This window comes from Sinohyriopsis cumingii, unplaced genomic scaffold (genome assembly GCF_028554795.1).
Source record: "Sinohyriopsis cumingii isolate HCF-2022 unplaced genomic scaffold, ASM2855479v2 utg000913l, whole genome shotgun sequence".
In the NCBI taxonomy this organism is placed as follows: domain Eukaryota; kingdom Metazoa; phylum Mollusca; class Bivalvia; order Unionida; family Unionidae; genus Sinohyriopsis; species Sinohyriopsis cumingii.
Genome location: NW_028315943.1, coordinates 1,997,726 through 2,009,977, shown reverse-complemented (window position 1 = coordinate 2,009,977; position 12,252 = coordinate 1,997,726). Strand labels below are relative to the sequence as shown.

At 35.8% G+C, this 12,252-nt stretch overlaps 1 protein-coding gene across 4 annotated transcripts in view; it reads right to left on the bottom strand.

Annotated features, from left to right (window-relative positions):
- Positions 1–12,252, bottom strand: part of LOC149773033 (cyclin-dependent kinase 8-like) — an 85,499-nt gene that overhangs the window by 29,265 nt on the left and 43,982 nt on the right. For all 4 annotated transcript variants that reach the window (XM_089946838.1, XM_089946840.1, XM_089946839.1 and 1 more), the window contains exons 6-8: positions 6,608–6,739; positions 3,154–3,297; positions 2,236–2,305 (exon numbers count right to left, since the gene is read on the bottom strand). In XM_089946838.1, the coding sequence (XP_089802964.1) occupies positions 2,236–2,305; positions 3,154–3,297; positions 6,608–6,739 (346 nt within the window). The remainder of the gene's footprint in view (positions 1–2,235; positions 2,306–3,153; positions 3,298–6,607; positions 6,740–12,252) is intronic.

The window sequence follows — 12,252 nt, the reverse complement described above, 5'->3', positions numbered from 1 at the left end:
CTTCCATGCTCTTAAGTTGCATATAAAGCATTTAAATAATATTCTACCGAAACTACACAAGACAAGAAACCAAAAAATAAATTAGTAATTCACCAAGGTACTAACTCATGAATATAAATATATTCCCCATTACAATGAAGGAAGCAAAAAAGTGAGTGTCGCAATTTAAACTTATAAACGTTGCTTTGAACTTGTGCATTTTAAGTATTTAATTGACTGTTACACATAAACTACACAAAATGGGAAAAACAAAGCATAAATTAGCAATCTGCATGTTAAAAACTTGCTACAAACAACTCTATTACAAACAGAACAAGCAAAAAAGTCAAAGTCACCCTAAATTATAATGTCCTTGCAGAGGTCAGTGATAGCATAGTGTGATATGACATCAAAAGCCCAAAGTCCCTAAGGATGATAAAATTACTCAAATTTGGCAGAAACTTTAAAATTAAATGTATACAGCCTGAAGAAGAATGGTTAATCCACACAATAAATCTAAAAGGAACATTCGATGACTCAATCAGAACACAAAAATGGTTTGGATTGTTGAAGGATAAACCGTATGATATCCAGTAAATACTTATAGCCAGAACTTATCATGAACTTGCAAAGGCTGCCCAAGCAAGTACTTTTAAGACAAAAAATGTAAAGACAGAACTTTGTCAGCATAGGAAAGAAAAAAGTTGGAAATTTAGAAGGAGTATACTTTCCTTAGAAGTTAGAGACAATGCAAAGTCTCTCATGGTGAGAGAGTTCTTCTTAGCACAAGAAGAAGTAGTAACTGAAATATTCAGGGGTTTTGTGGGCAGATAACTTTTAGCCTCCTTTAGCTATAAGTTTTATCTGGGAGGGCTGGGTTTGTAAAGTAGAAGTAGTTCTCCAAAGGTATCATGATTGGGTAATGTATTTCAAGAAGAAACTTGCTTTCCTGTCCCTTCATTATAATGCCTCTGAAACAAAGGGGGCCAATTAATGTCTTAAGTCTACCTTTGGACTGAACTGCTTATGTCGAGCTGGACTCTGCCTTCTCTCCTTCTGTTTATGATTACCTCTCTTGTGGCTGAGAGTGATGTTTGCCAAATCTTGGAGGATGGGATAAGAGTAGCTGATGAGGCAGCACTGCCTGCTTCCACACATCCTTGCGATGACCACCAAAATGCAGTGACAAACCAAAATGCATGGTCATGGAGCCAATGAGTAATGAGCTTCAAGTGATGACTAAGTTAGAAAGCATCTTGTCTCACTAAATTACATTTTTCTGTCAGGGTGTTGGTCACAGAGTGATGTGCTGTCCTTTTATTCACTATAACCAGCCGACTCCCATGTGTGTTCATTTCATGGTTTTTCAGCCATATGAAACGTTGTTAAGGATGCAAAGTCAAGCACTGATGAAGTAGCATAGATTTTCCACATCTGGATATCATTTTAAAAACACGTCAATCTTGAAGTACAGTGATATTGTCATGTTAACCACTGCAATGTCCTTATCTAAGCTTAGAATGAATGCATTGTATGTGTCCAATGTATGTGTCCAAGTTGGTGTGATACCAGCAGTAGCAGATGGATGGTGTCAACTCAATCTCCCAAAAGAAGGCCTTGAAATTCCCATAGGTTTCAGACTTTGTCATACAGGTCTTTGTAAACTGCAGTAAACAGAAGAAAAGAGTTATTCATCCTCATCTTCCGTCTCTACAGAGGGTATGACTTTATAAGCTTGGCCGACAGACAGCAGTAGATGGCACTCAGCAACAAAATATAACAAATCTCTGAACTCCATTATGGGATCAGAGTGAGCCAACAGGAACGACAGTTCAGCAAAGGCTTATGTATACAGAAACCATAAAGAATTACTAGTATATAAGAAATTGTATAAATATTTAAAGTATAAAGGTATTCAAATATTTAGCAATATTTCAAGAATTGATATACATATTCTCTCAAACAGGACAACAAATCTTAAAAACAATTAACAAACTTGTATTTAATTTTTTTTTACCAATGCCACTGATACCTTCCCTGTCCATATAAATTATCTTCACTGTACTTGATACCAAATGAAATCAGATTACCAAGCATCACAATAAAAGACAATTATTGTAAATATCACAGATTTATACTTAAGACCTAACTTGCCAAATTCAACACATTTGTATCTATATGAAGTTGTGACTTATTGATTAGATACTCCATACCTTAATATTATTCTATTGCTCTTAATGGCAACAAAATACCCACCTGGATCTTTTAAAATCTTTCATTAAGGTATTATGCTCTGGCATCTTTCTTATATCCTCCCAGTCTTTTTCTACATGAGAAAAAAAAAAACAGTCAATGAAACCTGTCTATGATGGGCACTCTAGTCCCTGTAGTCACAAAATTGTCTGACCATAACAAATGAACACTGTCTAAAAACTACAAAAAATTGAACTCATACTTGCTTTGAAACTAGGCATGTATGCAGAGATACAAATAGAAATTTTTTTAACAAATTATTCTAACCCCTCTCAGAGCAAAGCAATAAATGATCAAAATTGTGAAATCTGAAAATTAGTCAAAATTTTGTGCTCCAGTTGTTTTAATACTAATGGAACAGTAACAAACTGGTTTAATTTTTTTTCCTTAATTTATTGAGACATGCCCTTCATACAGAGATTAAATGTTAAATTGAAATTAAGAAACATCATGAAATTCAATTTTTAGTAGCTGTATCCTTTACATGGAGGCATTTTCTACAAAAGGTTTAACTGCAATCAAGTGAAATACAGAATCACAACTCGAGCTATAGTTGTCTTAATCAAAATATAAGCAACAGCTTCAAATAAAATGACAGTTTCATAATTACTAAACTTCACACTGTCTTTTCATTTTTACTGGAAACAATGAACGTGTTATGCTTGTTTGGTACAAAATTGGATGAAGCAGGCCAAGTGATTGAAACATGTTTATAATTTGGCAAAATACACCTGATAAAAGTTTACTGGCCAGTTACTAATGCAAGATTCTAGATACTTATTACTATAGCATTGCCACATCTTTCATGTCGATCTCTAAAAGACAGTAATGCATGTAATTCTGATATAATATTCATAATATAATATTCATATTAAGCATCCCCATTTTTGACCGCAAGAATTCATCTGAAAGTAGGTATACCTTGTGGAAAGCCCATGACTGTGAAAATTCTATCCAGCTGGTCATGGTGATAGGGATTACTGGTCTTAATATCTTCCTGACGACAATGAAAGATTGGTTCCGATGTTAACAGCTCCGCAAATATACAACCAATGGCCCAGATATCTAAGCAATGAATGGCACAAGAACAAAATGAAAATATTAAAATTATCAAGGCAAAAAATGACACACTACTGTCTATGCTATTGAAAATTGTGATATCTGATGATCTTATGATGTTTTGCATCTTACACCAAACTGACCATTCAACACAAACTTTCTGACAATAGTTATAATATGCAGGTCAAGATCAAGAACATTAATGGTGGTGTCACTGTTTCTAGATTATCTGAAACTCAATTCACAATTATCAGTGTACATCCACGAACCACATTTCAAGACTTTTGGTGAGACAGTATGCTGGTAATGAGCTAAATGCAAAACTTAACCAAAGCAAGTACAAGATGAAATATAGGTCATGATGAGACTCTTTTGTTGTAAACATGTGATACTAACATAGATGCATATCATCATCAATTCTGAAGTCAGTAAAATGTAAAATATGGACATTGTTAACCTGTATGAAGATAAGGGCAGAGTAATAATAGATAAAAACAAAGAGGCCAAGAACTAAATGTAAAAGTTTCACATAAGCCTGCAAAATTAGAAATGTATGTCACACTGTTTTATGAGTGTGGTACAGCAGAGATGCACACAAACATCAAATCTGATGATTCTGGCATGAACAATGCTTGAAAATGAACCCAAGTAAGTGAAGTATGGGTCACAGTGACATACTTTTGTGAAAGTGGTGTAGTATTCATCAACATGCATCCCTTCACCAAGTTTCTTGAATCCTGATTTAACAGTATGCATACATGTACTCAAACTGATCGGGTTATGAACCAATTTCAAAAGCTTAACCAAAGTCAGTAAAATATGAATTGTATATCACCATGACCTTTTTTTGTTGCAGGATGTAATAGTAATAGAGATGTATGCAATCATCTAGAATGCCGATTCCTGCATGAACAGAGCCTGAGAACTAAACTTAAAACATAAAATTTATCAAAAGTCAATGAAGCATGAAATATGGGTCACAGTGACTTTTTTCAAGATCAGGGTGTAGCATTCATCAAGATGCATCCTCTCATCTAGTTCCATGATTAACTGTAACAGTATTTACAGAGTGTAAACACCTGGGCAACACAAAATGCAAAGGCATAACAATGGATGTACAACTAATGTAAATTTATGTACAAAGTTAGCACCCTCAGCCACCACCACTAAGGGCAGATGTTATGAAAGCTGCTCAAAATTGCTGCCTAGCAGATGTGAGTTAAAAATCAACTTGTCCAGCCATCTTGACATTGTTTTTCCTTAACATACAACATGAAACAATAATGATATCATAGTTCTATGTTGTCCTTCTGAACAAGTAGCAGTTTAAATATTGTTGATGTTTCTTAATGTCCTCAACCTTGGCATATTTGACACACACACACACACATCAGTATCCATATGATATGAGTGTGTGTGTGTGTGTTTAGGATTTTTAACATAGCTTTAACAATTTTTCAGTCATATTGCTATGATGTCTGCAGTGTGGCAGGTTACAGTGATGTCTAGCACTGGGACAATATGCCACAGACATGTAGCATGATGTCCCACCCAGTCACATTATCCTGACACCAGGCCGACCAGTCGTAACACACCTCTTAAAGCTAAGCGCCTAGCAAGGCAGCTTTTAGTACCATTTTTGTAAGTCTTTGGTATGACTTGGCCAGGGTTGGAACCCACAACCTCCCACTTCCGAGGCATATGATATGAAATTTATTAAATAAGTTGATTATATATAATGAGTTGCTGTTGCACTGTATATGCATACTTACAAGTCATGTCCAACTGCAAACAATACAGACCCTGATCTGCCATCACATAATGCACCAGCTGATTAGAGTCTATGTTGTTTGTTTGTTCCACTGATTACTCCTCACAAACTTCACAGACCCAGATCTGCCAGTATAATTTGCAGTTGGACTTCACTTATAAGCATGCACGTACGATATATTGTATAATTCAAAAGGATTTATAAATCTGTGAGCTTTTGTGTTTTTAATTTTTTATTTTTAAAGTAGAATTAACACAAGTAGTCATATTGCTATGATGTCTGCAGTGTGGCAGTTTATAGTGAGGTTTACCACTGGGGCATCATGCCGCAGACATGCAGCATGATGTCCCACCCAATCACATTATCCTGACACCAGGCAGACCAGTCCTAACACTAGCCTCTTAACGCTGAGTGCCAAGCAAGGCAGCTGCTAATACCATTTTTATAAGTCTTTGGTATGACTCAGTACCAAAGGGATACATTCTAACTACTTACGCTACTGGAGCAGTCAATTTATAACATAACAGCAGCAATCACTGATGTTGCTATGGGGCCTTTTTTGGTGTTAAACCACAATGTCAAATCATTGTTATGACAAAATATAATGACTCTCAATAGGAGAAGAAAAAATCTGAAAATCTATGGTTGTCCCTGAGCAACCAGCTTTGAAAATCTAGTTGCCAAGTAGACTGTTCTGGTTGCCTGGTAAATTACTTCAGCTGCCCCCAAGATTGCCATAATCAAAATTATTCAAAAACTTTTATCATATATATTGCAAAACTTGATGTGTAACTAAAGTTAACCAACAGATGCAACTATCACATACACTATAGTAAGTGCCCATTCCTTCAAGGGACCAATAAAGCAGAACAATACTAATTAAGCCAATGAAGAAAGATACTGGCAGCATATGTTGGCGTGTTGACAAAAGATGAAAATTCACAAATCTTGTTTCTTTAAGGGTTCACCCCAAGGAAATGGGTAGCATGAACTGTGATTATTTAATCAGATAATAAGCAGCAGACACATGTGGATTGGTGTGGCCTCTCATTGACAGAAATCACCCAGCAATTAAATAAAGAATTATAAAGAGATAATTTAGTTACTCCCCTGTAGGTACCTAGAAGGGAAAATGTAATGGTCATACTTCTTACTGGAGAATCTAACAATTCAATTATAACTTTTATCAGGGTTCTTTTTTTAAATAATTTTATTTCCTGACTGGGCTTTCTCATTTGGGGAAAATAGTAGCCATGCATTAATTTTTAGTTGTCTCAAGATCCAGGGCAACAGATTTTTCTATCCCTGCTCATAATGATGAAAGCGATTGAGATTTTCATAAAAATATGCAAGAATCTTCATAACCAGGTAATAAAAGCCAAAACTGAGTTTTAGCAAACAATCTGTTATGGGATAAACAAATGATATTAATAAGTTTAGTTACTAAGCTGTCAGTAAGTCACAAAATGACATCATTTTCTTAAACCATTTTTACTAATTATCAGAATCATGCTGTTGACTGATTTGATAATATTGTGTACGAACCTATAGCTTTAGTATAATGTCTAGCACCAAGAAGCAGCTCTGGGGCCCTGTACCAGAATGTTACCACCACTGGATCCAAGTCAGCTAGGGGCTTGAGAGGAGCATTAAAAAGTCTAGCAAAACCCATATCAGCTGAAAGAAAGGTAAAGATTAATCTATAACTATTAAAATCCAAATATCAAACAAGTAAAATAAAGCAATTAATTTGATAGACCAAAAATGGAATCACACATCTGATAATGTTCAATGGCTATATTTTGTTTAAAATATGAAAGGCAAACTTAATTTTCTGAATCAAACTCAGTTTGAACTTCCAATATTGTATTTCACTTAGATTTTTTTCAAGCATTTCTCCATAATTTACTGCAAGACAATAACCATGTAATAACATGTCCTCATTATAAACTTCAGTGGTATGTGTCTAATGTATAGAGTATGTGTCTAATGTATAGAGTATGTGTCAATTGGATAGAGTATGCAACTACTGCATAGAGTATTTGTCATTTTAATAGAGTATTCATAGAGTATGCACCTATTGTATGGAGTATGTGTCATTTTAATAGAGTATTCATAGAGTATGTACCTATTTTATACAGTATGTGTCATTTTAATAGAGTATTCATAGAGTATGTACCTACTGTATGGAGTATGTCATTTTAATAGAATATTCATAGAATATGTACCTACTGTATGGAGTATGTGTCATTTTAATAGAGTATTCATAGAGTATTTTACTACTTATGGAGTATGTGTCATTTTAAAAGAGTATTCATAGAGTATGTACCTACTGTATAGAGTATGTGTCATTTGGATAGAGCATGCAAGGAATATGTACCTACTGTATGGAGTATGTGTCATTTGGATAGAGTATGTACCTACTGTATGGAGTGTGTGTCATTTGGATAGAGTATGTACCTATTGTATAAAGTATGTGTCATTTTAATAGAGTATGCACCGAGTATGTACCTACTGTATAGAGTATGTGTCAACTGGATAGAGTATGCATAGAGTATGTGGTTATTTTATACAGTATGTGTCATTTGGATAAGGTATTCATAAAGTATGTTCTGAGTGTAGAGTATATGTCAATTGGATTGAATATGCATAGCGCATGTTCCTATTGTATAAAGTATGTGTCTATCTTATATATAAACATTCACATTTGTCTTTCATTTTTTCTATTTGTTTTGGCTGCCAAACAAGCGGTTGCAACTTAGCCAGATAAGAAGCAAAATGAACAAGAAATGGCAGCAGCTCTGGGACAACACCAACAAGGGCAGACATTTATACCAACTGCAAAAAGAGGCCACAAGGGTAATCATGACACCTAAAATCCTGGAAATCGTGGACATCCGAATTATCAATAGGATCAAAACAGGAAAAACTTTACTCCGAAACAGCTTTGGGAAACATCTCAGGAAGGAATTGAACCAAACTACTAACTGTCCACATTGCCGTGTTGCAGAAACACTGGACCATGTATTCAACACCTGTCCCAGATACCATAATCAACGAGTCGGTTTCCAAGATTACCAAAAGAAAATGAATTCCCCTACAACATACCTTGAATTTTTGGACAAGGTACGCAACAAAAACATCAATACCACATACATGAACATAATAAGGTACCTCAAACAAATTAACAAACATGTTAACATATAAATCCAACCACAAGTAATTATAATAACAATTAATAGAAGGGCTAAAGCAGTAAGGTAAGACTGATAGCTGAAGCGCACGCCATGGTTGTTGTTGTGTGTGTGTTTTTTAAATATCTTTTTATTTTTTTTCCCCTCATGTAGGCATGCAGCTAACACAATACTAACCATCATGATCTGAGAAAAACAACACTTATATTCTCATAACTATGTATACATATTATAAAGGTGGCAAACCCCCGCCATCAGGCCCAGATACACACGATAACAAGAGTGGTAAGATACAAATAAACACAAAATATACTTAGGCCCCAACCATCTTAAGACTATAAGGTGACCTAAGCCAAGTCAAGAGGCCACACACACACACACACACACACACCACTGCGGAACTAAATAAACAACAACAACACAGTCCCCAATTATTAACACGACATGTAAATCCAACACTTATACTCATACCAAACATACTAATTTATACAACAAAAAGGGGCACAATATACCTTCTAAATTCAATATAGCTATTAAACAAAGAATCGTGGCGATAAAAGACCAGTCGCAAAATCAAGATCTAAGGCAATGGAAATCGAGTCGAAACAGAACAGCAAACTCTAGCAAAACAGCAAAAGACTACAACAGCACGAAGAAGAAAGAAAGAGGGTATCATAGAATGAAGAAGGAGTAAAGAAGAAAACGGACATCGACTTTCAAATTGCCAATTTATATGAGGTTCTTCCTTCGGCTATTGAAGACCTCTTTCGATACAAGCTCTATACCCACAACCCTAACTCGATCCTTTGTATACCACCAACAAAATGAAAACCGAAAGTAAACAAAGCGTGACCCAAACATGTAAAGGGTGCCTGACACTCAGCTGATTGTCAACATTTCGGAAAATCAAAAATACACCATGTACACCAAATTCCAACTTTAATTAAAAATAGTAATGAAATTACACAACTCAAAGGATTAGGAAAATTATACGAGTGACTTACACACCATTGGAATAGATTTCTGTCCACTAGTACAACTGGACTTGAGTCGCGCGGGCCCCTTGTCTCCTTTCCTCGGCCAGACATGTTCATGAATTAAAAAGTGTGACATTCACAAATAAAAGCGGTACTGTAGTGGCTCCATTATTACAGTCCCGATCAATTGAAAATCTCAACCTTCGAGATTTAACCAGTCGCGAAAGTACTAGTTGCGTAGGCGACTTAAATCCTTTAATTGATTGATTGGTCACAACTTGGACACTCATGGGACATCCCAAAATATTCTTTTTTTTCTATACCTTTTAGATATTTTTATATTTAAACTTTCTTCTTAACCCGTTCATCTCTATTTTTATTTTAATTTATGTATCATTTCAACAGAGTACGCATATAGTATGTACCTAATGTAAAGAGTATGTGTCATTTGGATACAGTATTCATAAAGTATGTTCTGAGTGTAGAGTATATGTCAATTGGATTGAATATGCATAGCACATGTTCCTATTGTATAAAGTATGTGTCTATCATATATATAAACATTCACATTTGTCTTTTATTTTTTCTGTTTGTCTTGGCTGCCAAACAAGTGGTCGCAACTTCAACACTCATGGGACATCCCAAAATATTCTTTTTTTCTATACCTTTTAGGTATTTTTATATTTAAACTTTCTTCTAAGCTGATTCATCTATATGTTTATTTTTACTCCTGTCCTAGGATGGGCAATTAATCTAGTTTATAGAGTATGCATCAATTGTATATGTGTCTACTGAATAGAATATGTGAAATATTTTAAACTTTTCTGATACTGTCATATATAGCCACCAAAATATGCTGTCCCAAATAAATTCTATTTCCATTTTGCTTCCCAAACAATTTTCATTTTACATCTCAAGGGGTTTTCTCTTCTAATTATTCTGTCATCTTGTACTAAATTGTAGTGAAAACAGAATACCATTAAATAAATGACAAGAAAGAACCCTCAAAGGGATGGATGCTGAAATAGGCTAAATAGAATATCTGGGTATCCAAGAAAATTATGTCTGTGGAAGTATAGATGTAAGGAGGGTTGTTCATTCTTATCCCTTAAGTTTTCTGATGTCTTAGCCTTATAGGTCTGGCTTACAGATGGCAGAGATAAGCACTCTGAGGGAGACAAGATCTTATAAATCTCCTCAGCAGCCACTTTAAAACAAAACTCTGTACGCTCCATAGTGGAGATGTGAATAAATTTACTCAGGTTGTCTGGACTGGAGAATGTGTAAGTAATATGGTTTGTCTGGCCAGGATGGCGACATGAGAATATGGCCAGAAAGTGTGCTGGACAGGTGCATGCATGGTCATCTTGATGCCCAGCTGGGTAGACTGTGATGCCAAGACAATGGACCCTAACAAGACTCTGCAATACTGGAATGATCAGTATGTCATACAGGTCACCACTGCAATGGACATTTGGTCAACAGTCAAAAGGAAAATGACTAAACAGCCACCTTGGTGGCTGGACAGTGACCAGAACAGTGGAATGCGACAGAGATGGCCAACAAAACATGCTACTGAGGTCAGTATTATGCCCCATGCATCTAGACTTACTAGCAGTAACACCATGCTCAGGCATGCAGAGGGACTTTGCCCAACGAGCTGCCAAGAAATTAGGAGAACAAACTCCTGCTACTCCAAGCCTGTACTGGAGACACATGATGAACTGAGGGATAGAAACTTCCACAAAAATAGCAAATGTGACATTGTTTCCTGCACTACTATCTGCATTTTGTGGCTGTACCAAAGTCACAAGTGAGTGTCTGCACTGGTATCTCTTATGTACACTAATCCTGCGTATCAAAAAGGTTCGATATAACTGATGCTGCAAGCACGGTTTTCAAGGTTTGTCAGCTGGAGGATGGACCATCATAGTACATCCCAATATGCTAGCTACTAATGATATCTTAGGATGACTACTCAAAATGTTGCTGTCAGTCAACTTTTACCGTAGCCATATCTCCATTCTTCCATAATTGACCACTCTGCACAAAAACTTTGTGGTGAAATTGAGAGACACTTAGTACATACAAACAAGGTACATCTGAAGTATATCCTCAATAACCATAAACTTCCTGCAATCAGAGCATTTGGTCATCACTGTGCAAATGAGTGAGTGATTTTGGAATTTTAACTTAGCTTTAACAATTTTTCAGTCACATCACCATGATGTCTGCAGTATGGCAGTTTAAAGTGATCGTCTAGCACTGGGGCATTGTGCTACAGACATGTCCCACCCAGTCACATTATCCTGGCACCAGGCCCACCAGTCTTCACATTAACCATTTAATGCTGAGCACCAAGCGAGGTAACTGCCAGTACCAGTATTATAAGTCTTTGGTATGACTCAGCCGGGGTTCAAACCTGCAACTACCTGCATCCGAAGTAGAAGCTCTAACCACTTAGGCTACAAGAGCAGTCCACTGAGTAAATGAAACAACAAAAATGTCCAAAAAATTGGCAATAACATGCTTCAATTGTTTACTATAACAATAAGACACTTAATAAACAAGCAAACACATTCAAGCAGTGTACACTAAAACGACAACCAAAAACAAGCACCACTGATTACCTTGTTGGTATATATGGTCAGAAAATCAAAGTCCCAAATGTGCCAAAAATAAAAATAATATTCATCAAGTTTCAAAATAATGTTGCCAATATGTAGCAAATACATTAATAGTCAATACTACATTGACTTTCAAGATGGATGGGTAGATTTCAAACTGATACTTGATGGATGGGTAGATTTCAAACTGATACTTGAACTGATACTTGATGGATGGGTAGATTTCAAACTGATACTTGATGGATAACAAGTGGCAATGTGGTGCACTGTTTACTGCAGTGAAGAGCTGAAGTGCTGATAAACATCGAATAGGTGAATAGGGAAGTAATTCCTTGAGTTTCTTCCCTTTGTCTACATGGTATGTATAATAATGGAAGTGGAAATTTTTCTTT